Source organism: Saccopteryx leptura, chromosome 4, assembly GCF_036850995.1.
Source record: "Saccopteryx leptura isolate mSacLep1 chromosome 4, mSacLep1_pri_phased_curated, whole genome shotgun sequence".
In the NCBI taxonomy this organism is placed as follows: domain Eukaryota; kingdom Metazoa; phylum Chordata; class Mammalia; order Chiroptera; family Emballonuridae; genus Saccopteryx; species Saccopteryx leptura.
Window position 1 is genome coordinate 135,138,282 of NC_089506.1, and position 27,931 is coordinate 135,166,212.

At 39.2% G+C, this 27,931-nt stretch overlaps 1 protein-coding gene across 3 annotated transcripts in view; it reads left to right on the forward strand.

Annotated features, from left to right (window-relative positions):
• FAM151B (family with sequence similarity 151 member B) overlaps positions 1–27,931 on the forward strand; it is a 68,537-nt gene that overhangs the window by 36,385 nt on the left and 4,221 nt on the right. For all 3 annotated transcript variants that reach the window (XM_066381754.1, XM_066381755.1, XM_066381756.1), the window contains 2 exons: positions 11,333–11,550; positions 15,313–15,448. In XM_066381754.1, coding sequence (XP_066237851.1) covers positions 11,333–11,550; positions 15,313–15,448 — 354 coding nt within the window. The remainder of the gene's footprint in view (positions 1–11,332; positions 11,551–15,312; positions 15,449–27,931) is intronic.

The window sequence follows — 27,931 nt, forward strand, 5'->3', positions numbered from 1 at the left end:
CAAGTCTCAGTCCAGACACCTGATTTCTTAAGATATCAGAGTCCTTTCTGGAAGGATTTCAGGATTTCCTCCTGCTCCACCCAGGAAGAGCAGAACCCCGCAGAACTTGCAGACAAGCAAGGTTTGGAGTCACAGTTAAAGCTGCTTGCTACCAAAAATGGGGAAGTTTGTGTCAGAGTCTCAGAATTGTGGTTTTAACGTGGTATTAATATCCTTCAAAGGCAGAGAGTATTTGAGACAGAGAAATGACAGCATCTAAATTAGAGTCTGCAAGGACCAGCTTTAAAGTTTATTAATCTACTAAAATCGAGGGCATCCAATCAAAATGAATGAAATCTTACCATTTGCAACAGCATTGATGGACCTATAAGGTATTATACTGAGTAAATAAGTCAGAGAAAGACAAATGCCATATGATTTTCCTCATATGTGGAATCTAAAGAACAATATAAATGAAAAACACAACAGAAACAGGGGAGGTGACGTCAGAGAAATGGTGCCATGAGGAGCGCTCCCAGTACCTCTCCCCAAAATTTCGACAAGTTTGACAACTATAGACAGAAAAATGATCCCAGGAGCGTCTGTAAGTCCCACACACTGAACAAAGGTACTATTGGGTGAAAAGGTGGCTAAATATATAATCAACCCTGAAGGAAATAAGACGGAGAATGGAATACTCTACCTTCCTCACTGACCTGAGCAAGGGCTGCTTTCACTTGGAACTGAGAGAAAGTGAGGGCTGGGGGCGTGGAAAGAGCTGGGCTGGGGCACAGACATTCAAGCTGAGGAAAGAGTGTGCCTGTGGCTCAGCCCATGCAGAGCTAATGCCGGCGCCAGACCACGGCAAAGGCAGGTGAGCGGTGGCCTTCATTACTCTGGTTATCCTGGTCAGGGAGCTCGGACAGTGTGCGAGTGGTTCCTCCTAGCGCCCCGGGCATGGGCACCTGCATTTGGGACAGAGGGGCAGGGTCAGAGACTGTTAGCAGTAGCCTTCTACGTGGGCTGTGACCAGAGTCTCGGTGTAATCCCTGCTCCCCAAACAACAGCGTGCGGGGAGTGCATGAAAGCCGACTTCCTTACGCCCGGATCTCTCTGGGCAGTCGAGGCACCTCCACCAAGGCTAACAAAGCCCATTCCCAGGGAAGAAAAAATACGAAAGTACTAGGGGAAGGGGCACACAGGCAGCTTGCACACAGTCTCTGGAGCAGATCCGCGGATCCGGTCGCTGACATTAGCTTAACCCACAGTCTGCTCAATGCCCAGCTGGCTTATGCCGGCAGCAGCTCTGGCTGACAAGGTCTTCTTTCTCAGGTCAGCGATCTAAGAGAAGAGACGTGATATTTATTAGGGCCTCTTGCTCTTCTCACAGTAGCTGGGACAACTCCATGCCAGCCAATACAAGGTGAAAAACACATTCCTACGGAACAAACCTCAGAGAACACTGCAGAAGTTAGACAGGCTAGGCTGTAGGCTTTTTAACAAGGGAGAAGTCTGCAGAGAGCAATCCCATGGAACGCTAAGGCAAATTTAACTAGAAATAACCGGGGAACCTTAGAAAGGAGCCTGAACAGAAGTCAACACACCCCCTACCTGCTTAAGCTGGTGGCTCTGATTGTCAGAGCTTTCATATTCAGAGCTGTGTGCTAAAAGGAGGGACTTGGAAGCTTTTAAGACCTCCTGTTCTGCAGACAACAACTAGGGCATCTTCCTGCCAGCCAATACAGATTACAAAGTGCAAAAAGCCTGGGGAGAAGGGTCCCACAGAGTGCTGAGGCATACTAGACACACCTGGAGGCTCATAGAAAGACACCTTGAGAGCAATTGGCTCCCAATCCTGCCTGATTATGCTGGCGGCTCTGACTGATTGAGCCTTACCCAGAACTCTGTGTTGAGTGAGGATAGAGTGCGGATTTGCCAGCTCTTAGGGCCTCTTGCTCTCCAGGCAGTGGCAGGGGCAACCTCATAGATCGATCACCAGGCTGCTAATTCAGGAAGGAGAGACTAGGAGAGAGGTTCTGGGAAAACGGACTCTCCCATTGTTGGAGCCTGCAAATGCTAACAAGCCCCGACTACCAATGAGACTGAAGCCTAATATATGACATCACCATAGAGACTCATCAACTGCAAATCTCTACCTAAGCGTGCCACAGGGGCAGAGCCTGGGGAACAGAGTAACCGACTAGGAGGAGGGAGAAGGAAGTAAAAGGAAGAAGATAACCTCTCAAAATCAAGAATAATCCACAGTCTTTATAACTTTTAACATTTTTTTTTTGTTTCTTTCATTTTTTTATCTTTATTTTTTTCTTCCACCTTGGTCCTTTTATCCTCTGCTCGTCATATTCTTTTCTCTTCATCTTGAACTACATTGCCCATAGGTGTTACATTTCCCTTTTTTTTTTTCTTTTCTTTTTTCTTTTTCTCTGTGAGGGTTACACTCCAAAAACCTTAAGTCTTTCCCTTTCTTTTTCCTCTTTTTTTCTTCTTTTTTTCATTTTTCCTTTTTCTCCCTCTCTCTTAGTTTCTTCTTCTCTCTTTCATTCTTCCTCTCACTCGATCATCACTTAACAAACAAATTATTTTATTTTGGATTCAAATTTTTTCTTTGTGGCATTTTGTGTGCTTTTTAACTCATTAGCATTCCCCCAAGCCCCGGCTCTCCATTCTATGTAGTTTTTGTTCCACTTAATACAATAGTATTTTTTTTCTTTTTCTTGTTTTCTTCTTATCTCTTTCACTATATCTCTCATTTGACCGTCATTTACAAGCAAACTGTTATTCTTGATCCAAATTTTTTCCTTTTTAGGATTTTGTGGGTCCTTACCTCGTTTTTTGCCCCTTTGTCACTTCTCCCCAACTCAGGCCCTCCATTCTAGGTAGTTTTTGTTCCATTTAGCACAATATAATTCTCAGTTTTGCACAGTATTTTCTTTAAAAAATAATAATAATAATTTTTAAATTATTTTTTATCTGTTATTTTTTACTTTTTATTCTTTATTAATTCTCATTAGTGTTATTAACAAAACCACCCTCAGATACCATTAAGGAAAAGGAAATTGAATATCATGGATACAAAAGACAGAGATGTAGCACAGATAGATGAGGAAAAATCTATAGAAAAAAATTTTAATAGATTGGAAACCTTGGAATTAAATGACAGAGAATTTAAAACAGAAATTCTAAAAATATTCAGAGATATACAAGAAACCACAGAAAGGCAGTTTAGGGAGCCCAAAAAACAACTCAATGAAAAGAAAGAATATATTATCAAGGAAATTGAAGCTATGAAAACAAATCAAACAGAGATGAAAAACTCAATTAATGAACTGAAAAACAAGGTAACAAGCTTAGCTAATAGAACAGGCCAGATAGAAGAGAGGATTAGTGACATAGAAGATGGGAAACATGAGGCACAGCAGAGAGAAGAGGAGAGAGACTCACGAATTTAAAAAAATGAGAAAGCCCTACAGGAATTGTCTGACTCCATCAAAAAAAGTAACGTAAGGATAATAGGTATATCAGAAGGAGAAGAGAGAGAAAATGGAATGGAGAATATATTCAAACAAATAATAGATGAGAACTTCCCAAGCCTATGGAAAGAACTAAAGCCTTGATTGAAGAAATAAACAGAACACCGAGTTATCTTAACCCCAACAAACCTATTCCAAGGCACATCATAATAAAATTGACACAAACCAATGACAAAGAAAAAATTCTCAAGGCAGCCAGAGAAAAGAAGAATACAACATATAAACGAAGGCCTATTAGATTATCATCAGATTTCTCAGCAGAAACTCTACAAGCAAGAAGAGAGTGGGCCCCCATATTTAAAGCTCTGAAAGAGAAGAACTTTCAGCCAAGAATTCTATACCCATCAATGCTATACTTCAAATACAAAGGAGAAATAAAAACATTCACAAATACAGAAAAGATAAGGGAATTTATCATCAGAATACCCCCACTTTAGGAAATACTAAAGGGGGTTATCCAACCAGATACAAAGAACAAAACAAAACTGCAAGCAAAAGCTCCACCAAGAATACAATAAAATCAAATTTAAACTGTGACAACAAAAAAAAAAAGGGGGGGAGAGGACGAAGATTAACAGTAGCAAAGGATGATGGAGTGCAGAAGCACTCATAAGATAGTGTACTACAATGAACATGGTAGGAATCTTTTCCATTACTTAATGGTAACCAGCCCTGAAAAAACCACCACAGAAACACATGACTTGAAAAAAGAAGTAATAGAGGAAAGAAGTATGGATTACAACCAAACAAAAACAAATGATAGAAAAACAAAAGAGAAGAATCAAAGAAGATACAAGATAAAAAACTAACAGAAAGCAATATATAAAATGGCAACAGGAAACCCTCAAGTGTAAATAATTACACTAAATGTAAACGGATTAAACTCACCAATAAAAAGACACAGAGTAGCAGAACGGATTAAAAAAGAAAATCCAACTGTATGCTGCCTACAAGAAACACATTGGCCCTGGCTGGTTGGCTCAGTGGTAGAGCGTCAGCCTGGCGTGCAGAAGTCCCGGGTTCGATTCCCGGCCAGGGCACACAGGAGAAGCGCCCATCTGCTTCTCCACCCCCCCCTCCTTCCTCTCTGTCTCTCTCTTTCCTTCCCGCAGCCGAGGCTCCATTGGAGCAAAGATGGCCCGGGCGCTGGGGATTGCTCCTTGTCTGCCCCAGGTGCTAGAGTGGCTCTGGTCGCAACAGAGCGACGCCCCGGAGGGGCAGAGCATCGCCTCCTGGTGGGCAGAGCGTCGCCCCCTGGTGGGCGTGCTGGGTGTATCCCGGTCAGGCGCATGCGGGAGTCTGTCTGACTGTCTCTCCCCCTCTCTAGCTTCAGAAAAATACAAAAAAAAAAAAATTAAAAAAAAAAAAAAAGAAACACATCTAAGCAACAAGGATAAAAACAAATTCAAAGTGAAAGGATGGCAAACAATACTCCAAGCAAATAACATAAAAAAAAAAGCAGGTGTTGCAATACTCATATCTAACAAAGCTGACTACAAGACAGCAAAAGTAATCAGAGACAAAAATGGTCATTTCATAATGATTAAGGGGATGCTGCACCAAACCAAGGAGCACCAAAATATATAAGACAGCTACTGACTGACCTAAAAACAAAAATCAACAAAATTACAATAATACTTGGAGACCTCAATGCACCAGTGAGGGCTCTAGATCATTCATCCAAACAGAAAATCAATAAAGAACTATTGCCCTTAAATGAACCACTACAACAATTGGATATGATAGACATCTACAGAAAATTTCATCCAAAAGTGACAGAGCATACATTTTTCTCTAGTGCACATGAAACATGCTCAAGAATTGACCTTATGTTGGGCCACAAAAATAACATCAAATACAGAAAAATTGAAATTGTACCAAGCATATTTTCTGATCATAAAGCCTTGAAACTAGAATTCAACTGCAAAAAGGAGGTAAAAAAAAACATACACAAAAATGTGGAAACTATAAACAACATACTTTTAAAAAATGAGTGGGTCAAAGAAGAAATAAGGCCCTGGCCGGTTGGCTCAGCGGTAGAGCGTTGACCTGGCGTGCGGGGGACCCGGGTTCGATTCCCGGCCAGGGCACATAGGAGAAGCGCCCATTTGCGTCTCCACCCCCACCCCCCTTCTTCCTCTCTGTCTCTCTCTTCCCCTCCCGCAGCCAAGGCTCCATTGGAGCAAAGATGGCCTGGGCGCTGGGGATGGCTCCTTGGCCTCTGCCCCAGGCGCTAGAGTGGCTCTGGTCGTGGCAGAGCGACGCCCCAGAGGGGCAGAGCATCGCCCCCTGGTGGGCAGAGCTTCGCCCCTGGTGGGCATGCCGGGTGGATCCCGGTCGGGCGCATGCGGGAGTATGTCTGACTGTCTCTCCCCATTTCCAGCTTCAGAAAAATACAGAAAAAAAAAAAGAAGAAGAAGAAATAAGTGCAGAGATCAAAAGATACATACAGACAAATGAAAATAACAATACAACATATCAGAATCTCTGGGATGCAGCAAAAGCAGTAATAAGAGGGAAGTTCATATCACTACAGGCTTATATGAACAAACAAGAGAGAGCCCAAGTAAACCACTTAACTTCACATCTTAAGGAACTAGAAAAAGAAGAACAAAGACAACATAAAACCAGCAGAAGAAAAGAATAATAAAAATGAGAGCTGAAATAAATGAAATAGAGAACAGAAAAACTATAGAAAAAATTAATAAAACAAGAAACTGGTTCTTTGAAAAGATCAACAAAATTGACAAACCCTTGGCAAAACTCACCAAGGAAAAAAGAGAAAGGACTCATATAAACAAAATGCAAAATGAAAGAGGAGAATCACCACAAATATGATAGATATACAAAGGATTATTGTAGAATACTATGAAAAACTATATACCAACAAATTCAACAATCTAGAAGAAATGGATAAATTCCTAGAACAATACAATCTTCCTAGCCTGAGTCATGAAGAAGCAGAAAGCCTAAACAGACCAATAAGCAGGGAGGAAATATTAAAAACCTCCCTAAAAATAAAAGTCCAGAGCCGGACGGCTATCCTAGTGAATTCTTTCAAACATTCAAAGAAGTCTTGGTTCCTATTCTACTCAAAGTCTTCCAAAAAATTGAAGAAGAAGCATTACTTCCAAACACATTTTATGAGGCCAACATAACCCTCATACCAAAACCTGGCAAGGACGGCACAAAAAAAGAAAACTATAGACTAATATCTCTAATGAATACAGATGCTAAAATACTAAACAAAATACTAGCAAATTGAATACAACAACATATTAAAAAAATAATACGTCATCATGAAGTGGGATTCATCCCAGAATCTCAAGGATGGTTCAACATATTTAAAACGATTAATGTAATACATCATATCAACAAAACAAAGAACAAAAACCACGTGATCTTATCAATAGATGCAGAAAAGCACAATTTTATGTTTAAAACACTCAACAAAATGGGTATAGAAGGAAATATCTCAACATGATAAAGGCCATTTATGATAAACCATCAGCTAATATCATATTAAATGGCATAAAACTGAGGACTTTCTCCCTTAAACCAGGAACAAGACAGGGTTGTCCACTCTCTCCATTCTTATTTAAAGTGGTGCTAGAAGTTCTAGCCAGAGCAATCAGACAAGATAAAGAAATAAAGGTTTATAAATAAAAGAAGAAGTAAAGGTTTCACTTTTTGCAGATGATATGATCCTATACATCAAATACCCCAAAGGCTCCACAAAAAGATTACTAGAAACAATAAACCAATACCGTAAGGTCACAGGATACAAAATTAACATACAAAAGTCCATTGCCTTCCTATATGCCAACAACGAAACATCAGAAAACTAACTCAAAAAAATAATCCCCTTCACAGTTGCAACAAAAAAAATAAAATACCTAGGAATAAACATAACAAAGAATGTAAAGGACCTGTATAATGAAAACTACAAAGCATTGTTAAGGGAAATGGAAAAAGATACAATGAAATGGAAAAATATTCCTTGTTCTTGGATAGGACGAATAAATATAATCAAAATGACCATATTACCCAAAGCAATATACAAATTCAATGCAATTCCCATCAAAATTCCAATGACAGCCTGACCAGGCGGTGGTGCAGTGGATAGAGCGTCGGAATGGGATGCCAGGGACCCAGGTTTGAGACCCCGAGGTCGCCAGCTTGAGTGTGGGCTCATCTGGTTTGAACAAAATCTCACCAGCTTTGACCCAAGGTTGCTGGCTTGAGCAGGGGGTCACTCAGTCTGCTGAAGGTCTGCAGTCAAGGCACATATGAGAAAGCAATCCATGAACAACTAAGGTTTCGCAATGCGCAATAAAAAACTAATGATTGATGCTTCTCATCTCTCTGTCCCTGTCTATCCCTCTCACTGACTTTCTCAGTCTCTGTAAAAAAAAAAAAAAAAAAATTCCAATGACATTTTTTTAAAAAATGGAACAAAAAATCATCAGATTTATATGGAACTATAAAAACCTCGAATAGCCAGAGCAATCCTAAGGAAAAAGAATGAAGCTGAGGGCATTACAATACCTGACTTCAAATTATATTATAGAACCACGACAATCAAAACAGCATGGTATTGGCAGAAAAACAGACACTAAGACTAATGGAACAGAATAAAGAGCCCAGAAATTAAACCACATATATATGGTCAAATAATTTTTGATAAAGGGGCCAACACCACACAATGGAGAAAAGAAAGCCTCTTCAACAAATGGTGTTGGGAAAACTGGAAAGCCACATGCTAAAGAATGAAACTCGACTACAGTTTGTCCCCTTGTACTAGAATTAATTCAAAATGGATCAAAGACCTAAATATAAACCTGAAACAATAAAGTACATAGAAGAAAACATAGGTACTAAACTCATGGACCTTGGTTTTAAAGAGCATTTTATGAATTTGACTCCAAAGGCAAGGGAAGTGAAGGCAAAGATAAATGAATGGGACTACATCAGACTAAGAAGTTTTTGCTTAACAAAAGAAACTGACAACAAAATAAACAGACAGCCAACTAAATGGGAGTTGATATTTTCAAACAACAGCTCAGAGAAGGGCCTAATATCCAAAATATACAAAGAACTCATAAAACTCAACAACAAACAAACAATCCAATAAAAAATGGGAAAAGGACATGAACAGACACTTCTCTCAGGAAGAAATACAAATGGCCAACAGATATTTGAAAAGATACTCATCTTCATTAGTTATTAGAGAAATGCAAATCAAAACTACAATGAGATACCACCTCACACCTGTTAGATTAGCTATTATCAGCAAGACAGGTAATAGCAAATGTTGGAGAGACTGTGGAGAAAAAGGAACCCTCATCCACTGTTGGTAGGACTGTAAAGTAGTACAACCACTATGGAAGAAAGTATGGAAGTTCCTCAAAAAACTAAAAATATAACTACCATATGACCCAGCAATCCCTCTACTGGGTATACACCCCCAAAACTCAAAAACACTGGTACGTAAAGACATATGCAGCCCCATGTTCATTGCAGCATTGTTCACAGTGGCCAAGACATGGAAACAACCAAAAAGCCCTTCAATAGGTGACTGGATAAAAAAGATGTGGTACATATACACTATGGAATACTACTCAGCCATAAGAAATGATGACATAGGATCATTTACAACAGCATGGATGGACCTTGATAACATTATACAGAGTGAAATAAGTAAATCAGAAAAAACTAAGAACTATATGATTCCATACAAAGGTGGGACATAAAAACGAGAGTAAGAGACATGGACAAGAGTGTGGTGGTTACTGGGGGCTGGGAGGGAGGGGAGAGAGGGGGTGGAGGAGGGGAGGGGCACAAAGAAAACCAGATAGAAGGTGACAGAAGACAATCTGACTTTGGGTGATGGGAATGCAACATAATTAAATGTCAAAATAACCTGGAGATATTTTCTCTGAACATATGTACCCTGATTTATTAATGTCACCCCATTAAAATTAATTTAAAACCAAAACAAGAAAAAGAAAACCAGAAACAGACTCAGAGGTACAGAGAGCAGACTGGTGGTTGCCAGAGGGGAGGGGGATTGGAGGACTGGATGAAAAAGGTGAAGGGACTGAGAAGTACAGGGTGGTCATTGCAAAATAGTCATGAGATGTAAAGTACAGCACAGGGAATGTAGCATTAATATTGTAATAACTGTGCATGGTGTCGGGGTACTAGAAATATTGGGGGAACACTTTTTAAAGTATATGATTATCTAACCACTATGCTGTACACCTGAAACTAATATAAAATAATATTGATGTAAACTGTAATTGAACATATTTTTAAAATAAGGAAATATATATATATCATCTAGACCAGTGGTCCCTAACCCCCGGGCCGCGGACCGGTACCGGTCCGTGGGCCATTTGGTATGGGTCTGCAGAGAAAGAATAAATAACTTACATTATTTCTGTTTTATTTATAGTTAAGTCTGAACGATGTTTTATTTTTTTTTAAATGACCAGATTCCCTCTGTTACATCTGTCTAAGACTCACTCTTGATGCTTGTCTTGGTCACGTGATACATTTATCCATCCCACCCTAAAGGCCGGTCTGTGAAAATATTTTCTGACATTAAACTGGTCTGTGGCCCAAAAAAGGTTGGGGACCACTGGTCTAGACCACAGCCTCCATTCCGGGGGCAGAAGAATGAGAAAAAAGTGTTTACTGGAGCAGAGTGAAGGACTACACAGGCTGGTTTTCTCTGATTCTAAAGAACAGTATTGTTGCTCAATAATAAACATGACTCAAGAAATAATGGGATTATCAGTTTCTCTCTGTGAAGTTCAGGCCCCAAAAGGCATGGAGTGAAAAGTGGTAGAAGCACAGGCAGGAGGGTTCCAGTCCCTTGGGAAGACAGGTGGAAATGTGGGGAGGGTGCTGAGTGTTTTCCCTCTTACATCTGTCTCCCAAATTCCTAGCTTTCTATCACAGTATTCACCAAAAGCTAATTTTCTTAGAAATCAACATAGGCCCTAACAGTTCAGAATTATTGGTATAGTTTTCTAGGAAAATTTGTGTATGCATTTTTTTAAAGGAAAAATTATGTAGGCTGATTAAAACCTTATTGTCTCAAAATCTCTAGGTGTCAGAATAGATGTTGGGAAATACTAAGAGTGAAGCTGCTTTTTTATTTAAAAGTATCTAAAATATAGTTGTCTCTAGTTTCTAGAAGATTTGTTTACAATAAGGGGGGGGGGGGGGTGAAATTTATAAAAGCCTTAAGGAAATTTTATAATTTTATACCTTGTATTCATTTTTAGAAATATATTTATGTGTCCAGATTTACACAAGAATAGATGAAGGAAAAGAGGTTCTTTTTTCCAATGTCATGAGCCAGTATTAGAAATATGTGCCTGAGTGCACTATGAATATTTTCATAAATGTGAATTTGTAAGTTATGACTATATCTAATTTTAAAATCTTATATATTCTCTGATGAGTGAATATGTGTATCTTTTTTAAAATTGTTATTATACTGAATGATCCTAATACAGAGTTCTGAAACGTCCATCTGTCCACAAGTGGTATTATTTCTTTATGTATAGAACCTTTAAAGTGCCTTTATGAATAAAAAGTATAAATCAACTTTTGAGTTGTGGCTTATGTTAACTTTCCTCTTTAGTGCTATGTGACCTTTGATTTTATTTAATTCAGGCATCATTGTGTTATACTTTTATTATGAATTTGAGAACACTAAAACCACTAGTCTAAAGAACTTCTTTTAACTTTTACTGTAGGAATATCTCTCATTGACAACAAACTGTTTTCAGTCTGGCAGCTGTAGAACCATCCATGCTGCTCTTGGAAAATATGAAGAGGCATCTGCAGCAGCCTGTGTGGATTAATGCTGATATTCTTCCCGGGCCAAATGGAGATAGCACAGTAGTAGATGCAAAACCTTTTATAGACACTGTGACGTCCTTCTTTCCAGATGTGACATTTTCCCTGGGTTGGACAACAGGGTGGCATCCTGAGAAAGTCAATGAAGGTAATAATTTTTAAAAAGTATTTTTTGTTGGTCAAATTAAAATATATTCTATCACCTGACCAGGCAGTGGTGCAGTGGATAAAGTGTAGGACTGGGACGCAGAGGACCCAGGTTCAAAACTCCGAGTTCGCTGGCTTGAACATGGGCTCGTGCAGCTTGAGCGCGGGGTTGCTGGCTTGAGTGTGGGATCATAGACATGACCCCAAGGTCGCTGGCTTAAGCCCAAGGTCACTGACTTCTGCAAGGGGTCACTCGCTCTACTGTGGCCCCCTCCGCCCCCGTCAAGGCACATATGAGAAAGCAATCAATGGACAACTAAGGAGCCGCAACGAAGAATTGATGCTTCTCATCTCTCCTTTCCTGTCTGTCTGTTCCAATCTGTCCCTCTCTGTCTCTCTGTCACAAAAAAAGCAAAACAAAAAAATCCCCCCCAAAACAAAAACAAATGATAAGAGCTTTTCATGTGGTGTGAGGCCAGGAGTGGTTGAAGAATTCTTCCTGGATATTTAGAAGGGGCTCCAATGTAGGGTGCTGGGACCTTGCCACCCTCTGCTCTCTGACGGACAGGGGAGTGGGTGACTATGAGACTCTTTTCTAGGCTTGATCCCTTCTTTCACATATTCCTATAGATGGACGTGCTATTTTCACGTTCTTTTTCCTGGCTGAAACTTATTACACCTCCTTGGATTCATCTTTCCATTTCTTTGTACATCCATAGGTAGTGATTTCCAGGTAAACAGCCATTAAGCAATCAGATGCTCTAGTACACCTGTCCATGTGCTAAAAATGATAAACTAAGAAATTATCTAGAATTTATGGAGATGTCAGCTATATCCTGTGTTCAGGGCATTCATTTTTTACTTATTCGCTATTATTTTTTAATATAAAGTTTTTGAGTCTAACCTGAGATTAGAATAACTGCTATTTAGTAAATAGTGACATTTAGGTTATGACTTCCCTGAACCAACAATTGATGATTCAGAGAAAAAATAGTATGTTTTAACTTAATTCTAGTTGAATTTTTTAATCATTTAAATTTTTATTAGTTTCATTAAAAAATATAGCATATAATTTAAAGTGTTTAAAGAAGGTAAACTGGAAGTAATTTAGTAACTTCCTTACTGATTCTGAACTCTTTTTAGTCACTGTTTAACTCAGGCTTTAACCTCAGGCTTGAGTTGAGTTAAACCATATCTGGGTCTTCATGTCACATTGGTGCTGAATGTGTTAAGGCTGTTTTTCCCCACTGGCCTCATATTATTACCAACATATGTTGTATCCTCCCTTTTTATGCCGCAAGCTTAGAAAACAGAGTTTATAAGTTTAGAGTAATGTCAATATAGCTTCCGTTAACTGTGTTTTTTTGTAATTAAATTTATTGGAGTGACATTGGTTAATAAAATTGGATAGGTTACAGGTGTACAGTTCTTTCCTTTTTTTTTTTTTTTTTTTCTGAAGCTGGAAATGGGGAGGCAGTCAGACAGACTCCCTCATGCGCCCGACCGGGATCCACCCGGCACGCCCACCAGGGGGCAATGCTCTGCCCATCCGGGGCGTGGCTCTGTCTCAACCAGAGCCATTCTAGCGCCTGAGGCAGAGGCCAAGGAGCCATCCCAGCGCCCGGGCCATCTTTTTGCTCCAATGGAGCCTCAGCTGTGGGAGGGGAAGAGAGAGAGAGAGAGGAGGGGGGGGTGGAGAAGCAGATGGGCGCTTCTCCTGTGTGCCCTGGCCGGGAATCGAACCCGGGACTTCTGCATGCCAGGCCGATGCTCTACCACTGAGCCAACCGGCCAGGGCTACAATTCTATAATATATCATCTCTATACTGTATTATATGACTACTACCCCAGCTGAAGTCTCCTTTATCACAATTTAACCCTCTTTACCCTCTTCTACCTCCCCCACCCACCTCAAGCAGTAGCTTTCATGATGTAACAAATCTTTCTTTAACTATGTTTTTAAATTTTTTTATTTATTGATTTTAGTGAGAAAGGAAGGGAGAGAGAGACAGAGACAGAGACATTGAGCTGCCCCTATATGTGCTCTGACTGGGGATCAAACCAGCAAATTTCTGTGCCTCAGGACAAAGCTCTAACCACCCGAGCTATCTGGCCATAGCAACAACTTTCTTCTAATTAAAAATATATAATTTTCATGCCTGGCCTGTGATAGTGCAGTAGATAAAGTATTCAACCTGGAATGCTGAGGTTGCTGAGGTTGCTGGTTGAAACCCTGGGCTTGCCTGGTCAAGGCATGTGTCAGAAGTAACTATGAGCTGATGTTTCCTGCTCCTCCTCCTGCCTTTCTCTCTCCCCTCTCTCTAAAATTAATAAATAAAATCTTAAAATATATATATATAATTTTTCAGATTTAAAATTCATTTTTATTAGAAAGAGAGGGGAGAGAGAGAGAGGAAAGAGACAGAGAGAACAGGGGGAGGAGCAGGAAGCATCAACTCCCATATGTGCCTTGACCAGGCAAGCCTGGGGTTTCAAACCAGCGACCTCAGCATTCTAGGTCAACGCTTTATCCACTGCACCACCACAGGTCAGGCAATTTTTCAGATTTTAAAGGAGAGATTATTCCTTTCTTTCATAAGACATTTTAGCTGTTAAACTAACATATTCATATAGGCTTTCTATAAAATGTTCTGACCAATACTTTTTTACAACTTGTTTTTGATTGAGTTTAGGGTAATTTTGAAAATATAATTTTTCTCTGAAGCTGTTTATAAACAGTCAAGTATGCTTTCCACAATGTCCTAACATAGTTAACATATATAAGAGTCAGTTTTACCCCTATTTCTATTTTAGGTAAAATGTTTTAGAAATCTAGACTAGCCAAAAGTAAAGAAAATGAAGTTAAAATTAACCTGATACAACACAGGCCTTGGCCAGCTGGCTCAGCGGTAGAGAGTTGCCCCAGCGTGTGGAAGTCCTGGGTTCAATTCTCGCTCAGGGCACATAGGAGAAGCACCCATCTGCTTCTCTACCCTTTCCCTTCTCCTTTTTCTCTATCTCTCTCTTCCCCTCCCACAGCCAAGGCTCCATTGGAGCAAAGTTGGCCTGGGCGCTGAGGATGGCTTCATGGCCTCTGCCTCAGGTACTAGAATGGCTCCAATTGCAGCAGAGCAACGCCCCAGAGGGGCCCAGCATCACCCCCTGTGGTGGGCATGCCAGGTGGATCCTGGTTGGATGCATACAGGAGTCTGTCTGTCTGCCTCCCCTGTGCTTCTCACTTCAGAAAAATACAAAAAAAATAAATAAATAAAATTAACCTGATACATTCAATAAAAAAGCTTAAAAAGTTAATTATTTTTAAAAATTGAAGTTAATTATTACTTAAATAGCTAATAAAAACAAAATATCCATCTTTCTCTAGAAAAAGAAAACTTAATTAACACAAGTGGAAAATCTTAGTTTATAAAGAATATTAATGATGAGGAAGTACCTAAGAATCTTAGAATCTTTAAAGTAACTAGTTTGTCAAATTTACTTTTTTACATTTGAGATATTTGTAAATTTTTTTAATATTTAAATTTTTTGTTAAATTTGCTATAGATCATTTGTGGCATGGTTTTAGTTTTAATTTTTATTTACATTTTCCACCCAAAATATTTTCTTGCATTAAGTGGGATTTTAATTCACTTTGAATTCAAATGGAAATGGTATGAATTACCTATAAATTTGCACATGTAAGTGAGTTGTTATTTGACTTCAGCATTCCAATTTGAAAAGTTAAATTTCTTTTCTCTCATTTCAGGTTATAGTTGGACAATGGTGAAAGAGATGGAATACGTATGTAATGAACTAAGTCAGCCTGTAACATTTCCTGTCAGAGCAGCACTGGTCAGGCAGTCTTGCTCTCAGTTACTTTGGCTGTTAAAGAAATCAAACAGGTATGTATAAGTTTGACAATATAGTGTGTGCATGGGGGTGTGAGACAGACAAAGAGGATGGAAACTGATTATGTCAAGACAGTGTGCATGAGAGAGATGAACATTGATTCTGCAAGCACAGACTTCTTCACTAGAATTAAGCTAGTTAATGAACTTTAACATCGTTTATCTCTTACAGTGTTTGCACATAGTAAGCGCCCAGAAAGTGTTACTTTATTCATTGTTATACATTCACAAAAAGTTGTAAATGGATAAAAGTTTTCCTCTGAATACTATCATAATTTCAGAAGTCTATTTCCATAAAACCTTTTATTTTAATATATAATAAAATTAGTTAGACCATTTATTAAATATTAAAATATATTATAGAGGTACAGATATTGAAAAGTTTTGATACTATTTTTTTTATTAATTTATTGTGTTTACGTAGATTCTAATGTCACCCGTGATCCCCAGTACATCCCCCCTGTCTCCCTTCCTGTAATGCCCTCCCCCCTTCCCTCCAGGATTTGCTTTTCTGCTCTTGTCCCATCCTATCAGCCTATCATCCCCTTTCCCTCTGTCCACTTTCCTTCTGGATCCTTTGATCCTGCCTCTGTCTCTATTCCGCTCCTCAGTTCATACTGTTCATCAGATTCCTCAGATGAGTGAGGTCATATGATATTTTTCTTTCTCTGCCTGGCTTCTTTCACTTAACATAATAGTATCCAGGTCCATCCGTGTTGTTGCAAAAGGTAAAATTTTCCTTCTTTTTCATGGCCCCATAGTATTCCATTGTGTATATATACCACTGCTTTTTAATCCACTCGTCCACTGAGGGACTGGGCTGTTTCCAGATCTTGGTTATTGTGAACAATGCTGACATAAACATGGGGTGCATTTCTCCTTTACAAACTGTGGTATGGTATTCTTGGGGTATATTCCTAAAAGTGGGATGGCTGGGTCAAAAGGCAGTTCCATTTTTAATTTTTTGAGGGATCTCCATACTGTTTTCCACAGTGGCTGCACCAGTCTGCATTTCCACCAGCAGTGCAGGAGGGTTCCCTTTTCTCCACACTCTCGCCAGCACTTATTCTGTGTTGATTTGTTGATGCGCGCCATTCTGACTGGTGTGAGGTGATATCTCATTGTGGTTTTAATTTGCATTTCTCTAATGATTAATGATGTTGAGCATTTTTTCATCTGTCTATTGGCCATCTGTATGTCCTCTTTGGAGAAGTGTCTATTCATATCTTTTGCCCATTTTTTGATTGGACTGTTTATATTCCTGGTGTTGAGTTTTATAAGTTCTTTATAAATTTTGGTTATTAACCCCTTATCAGATGTATTGTTGAATATGTTCTCCCATTTTGTGCTTTCCCTTTTTATTTTGTTCATATTGTCTTTAGCTGTGCAAAAGCTTTTTAGTTTGATATAGTCCCATTTGTTTATCCTGTCCTTTATTTCCCTGAGTGTGGAGATAAATCAACAAATGTATTGCTGCAAGTGATGTTGGAGAGCTTACTGCCTATATTTTCTTCTAAGATGTTTATGGTTTCACGACTTAGATTTAAGTCTTTTATCCATTTTGAGTTTATTTTTGTGAATGGTGTAAGTTGGTGATCTAGTTTCATTTTTTTGCAGATAGCTGACCAATTTTCCCAACACCATTTGTTAAAGAAACTGTCTTTACTCCATTGTATACTATTACCACCCTTGTCAAATATCAGTTCATAAAGGTGTGGGTTTATTTCTGGGTTCTCTGTTCTGTTCCATTGATCTATATGCCTGTTCGTATGCCAGTACCAACTTGATGTTCGAAAGTGTGATAGCACCCACTTTATTCTTCTTTTTCAAGATTGCTGAGACTATTCGTGTTCTTTTTTGGTTCCAAATGAATGTTTAGAATATTTGTTCTATATCTTTGAAGTATGTCCTTGGTATTTTAATAGGAATTGCATTGAATTTATAAATTGCTTTGGGTAATATGGACATTTTAATGATGTTTATTCTTCCTAGCCATGAGCACGGTATATGCTTCCACTTGTTTGTATCTTCCTTGATTTCCTTTATCAATGTTTTATAATTTTCCAAGTACAAATCTTTAACCTCCTTGGTTATATTTACTCCTAGGTATTTTTTGTTGTTGTTGTTGCAATAGTAAAGGGAATTGTTTTCTTAATTTCTCTTTCAGACAGATCATTGTTGGTGTATAAAAATTATTTCTAAGTATTAATTTTATATCTTGCCACCTTGCTGAATTCAGTTATCAGGTCTAGTAGTTTTTTGACTGCAACTTTAGGATTTTCTAGGTACAGTATCATATCATCATCAAATAATGATAGTTTTACTTCTTCTTTTCCAATTTGGATGCCTTTTATTTCTTCTCGTCTGATTGCCGTGGCTAGGACTTCCAGAACTATATTGAATAAGAGTGGTGAAAGGGAGAACCCCTGCCCTGTTCCTGTTCTTAAGGGGATTGCTTTTAATTTTTGCCCATTGAGTATGATATTGGCTATGGGCCTATCATAGATGGCATTTATCATGTTGAGCTATGTTCCCTGTATTCCCACTTTGCTGAGAGTTTTGATCATAAATGGGTGCTGGATTTTATCGAATGCTTTTTCTCCATTTATTGATATTATCATGTGGTTTTTGTCCTTCCTTTTGTTTATGTGATGAATTACATTGATTGATTTGCAAATATTATACCAGCTTTGCCTCCCCAAAATAAATCCCACTTGATCATGATGTATAATTTTTTTCATGTATTGCTGGATCTGGTTTGCTAATATTTTGTTGAGAATTTTAGCATCTAAATTCATCAGGGATATTGGCCTATAGTTTTCTTTCTTTGCCTGGTTTTAGAATGAGGATTATGTTTGCCTCATAAAAGGAGCTTGGAAGTTTTCCCTCCTCTTGAAGTTTTTGCAATAGCTTGAGAAGGATAGGAGTTAGTTTTTCTTTGACTGTTTGGTAGAATTCGCCTGTGAAGCCATCTGGCCCAGGACTTTTGTTTATTGGGAGTTTATTGATAACTGTTTTGATCTCATTTGTTGTAATCGGTCTATTTAGGTTTTCTGATTCTTCCAGATTGATTTTTGAAAGATTACATTTTTCAAGGAATTTGTCCATTTCACCTAGCTTGTCTAATTTTTTGGCATACAGTTCTTCATAGTATTTTCTTACAATCCTTTGTATTACTGTTATGTCAGTTGTTATTTCTCCACTCTCATTTCTACTTTTATTTATTTGAGTCTTTTCTTTTTTTTTTCTTGGTGAGTCTGGCTAAGGGTTCATTGATCTTGTTTACTTTTTCAAAGAACCAGCTCCTGGTTTCATTGATCCTCTGTATTGTTTCTTTAGTCTCTATGTCATTTATTTCTGCTCTGATCTTTATGATTTCCTTCCTTCTACTTTCAAGTTCTTTTAGTTGCAGATTTAAGTTGTTTTTTTGAGCTTTTTCTAGCTTCTTAAGGTATGCCTGTAATGCTATGAACTTCCCTCTCAACACTGCTTTTGCAGTGTCCCACAGATTTTGAGTTGTTTTACGGTCATTTTCATTTATTTCAAGGAAAATTTTTTTTTTCTTTTTTCTGTATTTTTCTGAAGCCGGAAACGGGGAGAGACAGTCAGACAGACTCCCGCATGTGCCCGACCGGGATCCACCCGGCACGCCCACCAGGGGGCGACGCTCTGCCCACCAGGGGACGATGCTCTGCCCCTCCGGGGCGTCGCTCTGTTGCGACCAGAGTCACTCTAGCACCTGGGGCAGAGGCCGAGGAGCCATCCCCAGCGCCCGGGCCATCTTTGCTCCAGTGGAACCTCGCTGCGGGAGGGGGAGAGACAGAGAGGAAGGAGAGGGGGAGGGGTGGAGAAGCAGATGGGTGCTTCTCCTGTGTGCCCTGGCCGGGAATCGAACCCAGGACTTCTGCACGCCAGGCCGACGCTCTACCACTGAGCCAACCGGCCAGGGCCTCAAGGAAAATTTTTATTTCTTCCTTGATCTCATTGTTGACCCAGTCGTTGTTTAATAACATGCTGTTTAGTTTCCAAGTGTTTGAGTGTTTTTTAGTTTTCCTATTGTAGTTCATTTCTAGTTTCATGCAATTGTGGTCAGAGATGATGTTTTCATATGGTTTCAGTCTTCTTAACTTTGTTGAGACTTGTTTTATGCCCTAACATGTGGTCTATCCTAGAAGAATGTACCATGAGCACTTGAAGAGAATGTATATTCTGCTGCTTTAGGGTGGAAGGTTCTGAAGATATCTATTAAATCCAGTTGATCTAGTGTATCCCTTAATTCTGTTGTTTCTTTGTTAATTTTCTTTCTTGAAGATCTATTCATTGATGTTAGTGGGGTATTGAAATCCCCTACTATTATAATATTGCTGTTGATCTCTCCCTTTATGTCCATTAAAATCTGCTTTATATATTTAGGTGCTCCTATATTAGTTGCATATATATTTATAATGGTTATCTCTTCCTGTTGAATTGCTCCCTTTATCATTATGTGGTGACCTTCTTTATCCCCTACTATAGTCTTTGTTTTAAAGTCTGTTTTGTCAGATACAAGTATTGCTACCCCAGCTTTTTTTCATTTCCATTTTCATGAAGTATTTTTTTCCATCCTTTTACCTTCAGTCTATTGTATCCTTTGTTTTGAGGTGCATCTCCTGTAGACAGCATATGTACGGGTCCTGTTTTCTTTTTTTTTTTTTTTTTTTTTTTTATTTATTTTTATTTATTCATTTTTTTTAGAGAGGAGAGAGAGAGAGAGAGAGAGAGACACAGAGAGAGAGGAGAGACAGAGAGAGAGAAGGGGGAGGAGCTAGAATCATCAACTCCCATATGTGCCTTGACCAGGCTAGCCCAGGGTTTTGAACCGGCGACCTCAGCATTTCCAGGTCGATGCTTTATCCACTGTGCCACCACAGGTCAGGCCGGGTCCTGTTTTCTTATCCATTCAGCTACCCTATGTCTTTTGATTGGAGTATTTAATCCATTCACATTTAAGGTTATTATTGATATGTAGTTGTTTATTGCCATTTTATTCTTTAAAGTTATATTCCTCTTTTACTATATTCTTTTCCCCCTGTTTACAACGGGCCCCTTAACATTTCTTGCAATATTGGTTTGCATTCAGAGAGCTCTCTTAGTGTTTCCTCAGATTTTTTCAGTCTCTTTTCTTTTTCCTCCTCCATTTTTGTGCTTTCACTTATCTTGTCCTCTAAGTTGCTGATTTGATCCTCTGCTTCATCCAGCCTGCTTTTAATTCCTTCCAATATAGTCTTTATTTCTGATATTGTGTTTGTCATTTGTCAATTTCTTCTTTATGATTTTTGTGTCCTTTTTGATGCTTTCAATTTCTTTACTGAAGTGTTCATTAAGTCCATCCATTGTAGCTTTGAGATCTTTAAGCATCCTAAAACTCATTATTTTATACTCTGCATTCAGTACATTTGATTACTTCCGATTCGTCCAAGACTTTATCAGAGGATTTGTCTTGTTGAAGCATATGACTTATACTTCTCTGCCTACTCATTATTCTTTATGACTTGTATGCTTCTTCCAGCAGTGATCTCCTTACCTAGTAGAGCCTCTTCGAAGTCTTGATTTGTTTGTTTTCATCTCAGTTTTCTTTTTTTTCTTTTTTGTATTTTTCTGAAGCTGGAAACGGGGAGAGACAGACAGACAGACTCCCGCATACACCCGACCGGGATCCACCCGGCACGCTCAGCAGGGGCAACGCTCTGCCCACCAGGGGGCGATGCTCTGCCCCTCCGGGGTGTTGCTCTGCCGCCACCAGAGCCACTCTAGCGCCTGGGGCAGAGGCCAAGGAGCCATCCCCAGCGCCCAGGCCATCTTTGCTCCAATGGAGCCTTGGCTGCGGGAGGGGAAGAGAGAGACAGAGAGGAAGAAGGGGGGTGGGGGTGGAGAAGCAAATGGGCGCTTCTCCTATGTGCCCTGGCCGGGAATCGAACCCGGGTCCCCCGCACGCCAGGCCGACGCTCTACCGCTGAGCCAACCAGCCAGGGCCCATCTCAGTTTTCTTAACTCAGTGGTAGTCTTGTTTATTGATCTTAGCAGGGGGTTTATTTGAAGCTTTATTCAAGAATGCGGTGGGTGTAACCTGAGACTCTGAAGGTTCAATCTGCCAGCTTCTCTCTGGTGGCGGGGTGCTTTCTTCATTTCAGTAGGAGGAGATGTATCTCAGATCTCCATGGAGACCTGAGTTACTGCCCCTCCTCCCCACTTTCTATTTTCAGCTGTGTCTTGTTTCTCTGATTGGAGCTGAAGAGCTTTCTGGAGGTGGGTCACCCAGAACCATTTTAGGCTTGTGCTTTGTTGAGGGTTCAACCCCTCCCCCAGCTAAGCCACCTCTGCACTGGATGAGTCAGCTTCTCAGGTCATGCCATGCATTCCTCTACCCATCACCATCTGTCTCTCTCTCCCCACTTTCCTTTTGGAAGACAAGCCAGCCCTCTCCGCACACCTTGTTCCCAGGTCCCCAGGCAAGTGGCTGTGAGCGATATTTTCTGCTCTTCTCCTTGTAATGAGAGCCCTTCTGGGCTCTCAGTCTCACCTCACCCTCATTCCTGGAAGTAGGGATACCCCCCATGCCTTGGCGCTCCCTACCAGGCTCGGTGTGGCTTCTTAGTTTTTGAGACCTGTTCTTTTAATTCAAAGTTGGTTTTTCACGCTGATTGTTCCTAAATTAATTTGTAATCCAGTTTGGTGGTGTGAGTTGGGAGTCTATGCATCTGCCTACTCTGCTGCCATCTTGACTGTCCCTTGATACTATTTTTTTAAATAGACTAGTCAATAGAACAGTGAGGAAAGTTCAGAAATAAGCCCAAATCGATCATGGAACTTAGTATAGGAAAAAGCTGGCATTTTAAGTCATTGCTGTAAAAGTTTAATAACTGATGTTGGGACAATAGGCCAACTATGTAGGAAACAAATCATCTTCTTATTACTTCTTCCAAAATAATTTCCAGATGAATTAAAGATTTGAACATCAAATATTAAATGCATGAAGAAAAAAATACTTTTTTACATAATTTTAGAATAGAGATGGCATACTTTTCTTAGTATGGTGCATACTAGAGCCAAAGAAGGAAAGTTTTATATATTAGAATAAATAAAAATGGAAAGATTGTGATTACACTGTCTTCAATACATATGTCAGATGTAAAGAATTTTAACAAATAATGGGTTTTCACAAATCATTCAGAAAAAGACCCAGCTTGATAATTCACTGTATTGTAGAAAGAAAGGGAAGCAAACCCTTATACATTAAAGAAGTACCCATGTTCCTATAGATATTGAATTTTTACCAAAGACCTTTTCAGTTTTTATGAAAATAACCATGATTTTCTGCCATATCTATTAATAAAATAAATTATAATTAAACTTTCATAATAGTGAATCAACCACACATTTCCAGAATAAACCCCACTTGATCACCAATTATCTTTCTTTTAATGTGTTGCTGAATTTTTATTGCTATCATTTTAGTTAGGATTTCTACCTTTGGAAATGAGATTGAGCATTAGCTTTTTTTCTATTTCTCAATTTTACGTGTCAATATAATGTGCATTTCATTTAAAAAAAGCAACTAAAGACCTTTCATCCCTTTTTATATGTTCTGAGATGTTAAAAATAACACTGAAATGGCCTATACCTGAGTTTTGGTAAACTCAACTGTAAAGCCATGTAAACCTGGTGCTTTGGGGAAAGCTTAACTCATAAAATCTTTCCTAATTTTTATATGGTAAGTGGTCTACTTTGATTTTCTCTTTCTTTGGGAGCCAGTTTTGATATGTTGTATTTTCCTAGAAAATTGTTCATCTCATTCAGGTTTTGAAATTTATTTACTGTCTGACCATGCTAGTGCAGTGGACAGAGTGTTAGCCTGGGATGCTGAGGACACAGGTTTGAAACCTCGAGGTCGCTGGCTTGAGCTCTGTGGTCACCAGAGCTCAGCCATGATAAGCTTGAGTGTGGGATCTCAGATATGACCCCATGATCGCTGGCTTGAGCCCAAAGGTCACTGTTTTGAAGGCCAAGGTCGCTGGCTTGCACAAGGGGTTACTGGCTTGGCTGGAGCCCCCCAGTCAAGGCACATATGAGAAAGCAATCAATGAACAACTAAGGTGCTGTAACTATTTATTGATGCTTCTCATCTCTCTCTCTTCATGTCTCTCTTGCTTAAAAAAATTATTACACACGGATAATTAAAATAGTCTTTTATTATTTTAGTTTATTTTAGGTCTTTAAAATAAAATAACTTCTTTATTTTCTTTGAGCATTTCCCTTGTTTCCTGATTAAACTAGATAATGATTTACCTTTTTTTTTTTTTTTGGCAACAGAGACAGACAGAGAGAGGGACAGATAGGGACAGATAGACAGGAAGGGAGAGAGATGAGAGAGAAGCATCAGTTTTTCATTGTGGCACTTTGTTCATTGATTGCTTTCTCATATGTGCCTTGACTGTGGGGCTATAGCAGAGTGAGTGACCCCTTGCTCAAGCCAGCAATCTTTGGGCTCAAGCCAGTGGCCATGGGGTCATGTCTATGATCCCAGGCTCAAGCCAACGACCTTGTGCTCAACCTGGTGAGCCCACACTCAAGCTGGCGACCTTGGGGTTTAAACCTGGGTCCTGTGTGTCCCAGTCTGACACTGTATCCTCTGCACCACTGCCTGGTCAGGCATCTTCATTTTTTTAAAGAACTAGATCTTGGATTTATTTATTTTTCTGGTTTATGATTTATTAATTTCTGCCTTTTATTTTTAATTTTTTTTTCTGTAGTTTCTTCTAATTTTTTAAGTTTGATGCTTATTGTCATATATATATGTACATATATATATTAGTATATTTATCAGTATGAGTGTTTCATACTACAGTGGTCCCTTGTCTATCACAGGGGTTAGGTTCCAGAACCCCCTGTGGTAGGCAAAAATCCATTAGGTAGCGACCTTATATTTATTTTATTATTTATATATATTTTAAGGCTTTATAAACCCTCCCACTCTCTTATAAATCTTTCTCACACTGTTATTAACCTTTCCCACCCTTATTTTGTTTATTTTACTGCAAAAATAATTAAAATAATAAATATATAAAAATGCTTTTAGGCCCTGGCCGGTTGGCTCAGCGGTAGAGCGTCGGCCTGGCATGCGGGGGACCCGGGTTCGATTCCCGGCCAGGGCACATAGGAGAGGCGCCCATTTGCTTCTCCACCCCCCCCCCCTCCTTCCTCTCTGTCTCTCTCTTCCCCTCCCGCAGCCAAGGCTCCATTGGAGCAAAGATGGCCCGGGCGCTGGGGATGGCTCCTTGGCCTCTGCCCCAGGCGCTAGAGTGGCTCTGGTTGCAGCAGAGCAACGCCCCGGAGGGGCAGAGCGTCGCCCCTGGTGGGCGTGCCGGGTGGATCCCGGTCGGGCGCATGCGGGAGTCTTTCTGACTGTCTCTCCCCATTTCCAGCTTCAGAAAAATACAAAAAACAAACAAACAAACAAAAAACTTTTATATACCGTAGAATCCCATGATACAGCAAATAATCCATTATAGAAAATAAGATGTGTACAATTTTAAAACCCGCGATACAGTGAGACCGCGAAAGTAAACCACGATATGGCGAGGGACGACTGTGTACTCTTTTCTCTGACCATTGCTTTAGCCATATGCCACTGTTTCTTATGTGTAGGTTTTTATCTCTCTTTAATTTAAAATATCCTGCAATTGTGACTTTTGCCTTTGTCTTAAAACTTGTTTTAAGAGAAATATTTTTAGGCATCTAGGTGGTAGAATTATTTTTTATTTTGGCTTGTTCATAGTTTTCTAAGTTTATGGTATTATAATCAGATAGTGCCTATATCATTTCTACTTTGTAGATTTATTAAGGTTTTATTGATGGCTTAAGATATAGATATTTGTATGAGTTCATGTATTTTATGAGGATATTGTGTGGCTGTTACAAGCAGAAAACTAAATTAACAATAATTTTTAAAAATTTTGGCCCTGGCCAGCTGACTCAGTGGTAGAGCGTCAGCCAGGCATGTAGATGTTGTCCCAGGGTGGATTTCCAGTCAGGGCACACAGGAGAAGCGACCATCTGCTTCTCTACCCCTCACCCTCTGCCTTCTCTCTCTCTGTCTCTCTCTTCTCTCTTGCAGCTATGGCTTGGTTGGAGCAAGTTAGCCCTGGGTACTGAGGATGGTTCCATGGCCTTGCCTCAGTTGCTAAAATAGCTCTGTTGCTGAGCAGTGGAGCAACAGCCCCAGATGGGCAAAGCATTGCCTGGTATGGGCCTTGCTAGGTGGATCCCAGTCGAGGTGTATGCGGGAATCGTTCTCTCTGCTTCCCTGCTTCTCACTTAAGAAAAATAAAAATATTTAAATTTAAAAATTTTATTGAATTTATTGGGGTGGCATTGGTTAATAAAAGCATATAGGTTTCAGGTGTTCAATTCTATAGTACATCATTCATATATTGTGTTGCATGTTCGCCACACCAAGTCAAGTCTCTATTCATTAGCATTTATGCCCCTTTTACTCTCCCTTGCCTCCTCCATCCCCTTTCCTTCTTGTAATCCCCATACTATTATCTTTGTCTGTGAGGGTTTTGTTGTTGTTGTTGTTGTACTCTCTTGTATAAAACTTCTGCCAAGTTTATTTTGATAACTTTAAAGGTGAGTTTTTTCTGGACCAGCTGCTTGTCCAAAGTTCAAATTCAAGAGGATCCAGAACAATGGTTCTTATGACCTAGTGACTCTTATTTTTGAGTTTGTTTAATCTTTAACTTCTTCCCAGTCAGTGCAGATAGGCAGTTTTGATATCTTTAAGTAAATTCTTGCATCTATCTCTTATATTTAAAATTTTGGGTTTCTGTAGGAGCAGTCTTATTCCCTATGGCTTTCCTGTATATACTCTTTCCTTGTCTTCACTGCTCTTGGGACCAAACCTAACCCAGGAAAGTTCCCTCTCTGCAAAGTGTTTAGGAGGAATATACTGACTCCTCATCTCTTACGTGTTTTTGGAATGCTCCTTTGTAACCTCCATACGTGGGCAAACTCCACTTCCTTATATGCCCATCTGCTCTTTCTTAACTTCACTAAATTTCAGGTTTCCATTTTAAGTCTTTTGTTCGTTGTGCTGCTTTTGGGTGATTCATAGGAGAAAAAGGAAGCAGTACTGACTTTTGGCTGCCATGCTCAAACAGGATGTTCCTACCGTCCCATTCCTTTCATTATCTATTGCCTCAATTTTCTCTCCTCCACTTCTGTATAAGTACCGTGCGCTGACCAATTGCGCCACTGGAGCTCCAACTCCTCCACTTCTTATGTAGGCATTCACTCTCCTGAAATTTTTCACTTGAAAATCACACTTTGTTCAACATTTAATTGAGTACTGCTGGTCACCCCCTTCTGTTAGAAACTTCTGTCTTTTGCTTCCATGGTTTTGACTAAGTGGGTTCTTCTACATCTGTGTAGTTCTTTGTTGTTTTTTATTTGGTTTTCCTCTAACTTTAATTTTGGGTTTCTCTTTACTCTATTTCTTTCAGAGGTTTTTTTTTTTCATTGTTTGTTTGGTTTTAATATAAAGGTGGAACAGCGAAGTTTTAGTGGATTATATCACTAGAGAATTCTTCATAACATTGGGGATGGGAAAGAATTCTTTAACTAGACACACAAATTACTAGTCCTAAGGGATATGTTTGAGTAGTTTGAAAAATTAAAATTCAGAAATTCTTTCCATCAAAAGATACCAAGAAGGGTACGAACAGGTTAGGCATAGAATTAGAAGAGATTTTTGTAACTTAGAAGGGCTTGATATAGAATTGATAAAGAACTATCATTCTGTTATTTGTCTATCACAAGTTATTTATCTCTTCTATTATTGAATGACATTTAGATTCTTTCATGGTTTTGACTGTTATAAAGATTGCTACTGAGAACATTCATCACAAACACATACACACACATTGTGCACATATATGTGTGACTTTAGACAAATTTATATCAGGAAGGAATTCTAGGAATAGAATTTTTAGGTCATAAGGTATCATATTTTAAACCGTAGTAAATAATGTGAAACTGTGTTCCAAAGAAAATGAATAATATGTAGCTACATTTTTAAACTGGGGTAAATTTCACAAACAACATTCAGCACAATAAGCAAGACCAAAACTAAAATTATATACCATATGATTACATTTATATAAAATTTATTAACAGGAATAATTAAACTATTATTTAGGGATGGCTAGAGAGTTGATATATAAAAAAAATTAAAAAGATGGCTACCACAAAGTCAAGGTTGTGAGGACTCCAGGGAAGCGGCAAGGTTGTAGTGGGCAGAGATGTAAAGGCGCCTCTCCAGGTGCTGGTGATTTCTTGACTTGTTTTGGTTGTACTGGAGTTTGTTTCCTCATAATTTGTTAAAATGTACATTTATGTTTCACACATTTTTCCTAAAAATGTTATTTTACAATAAAAAGT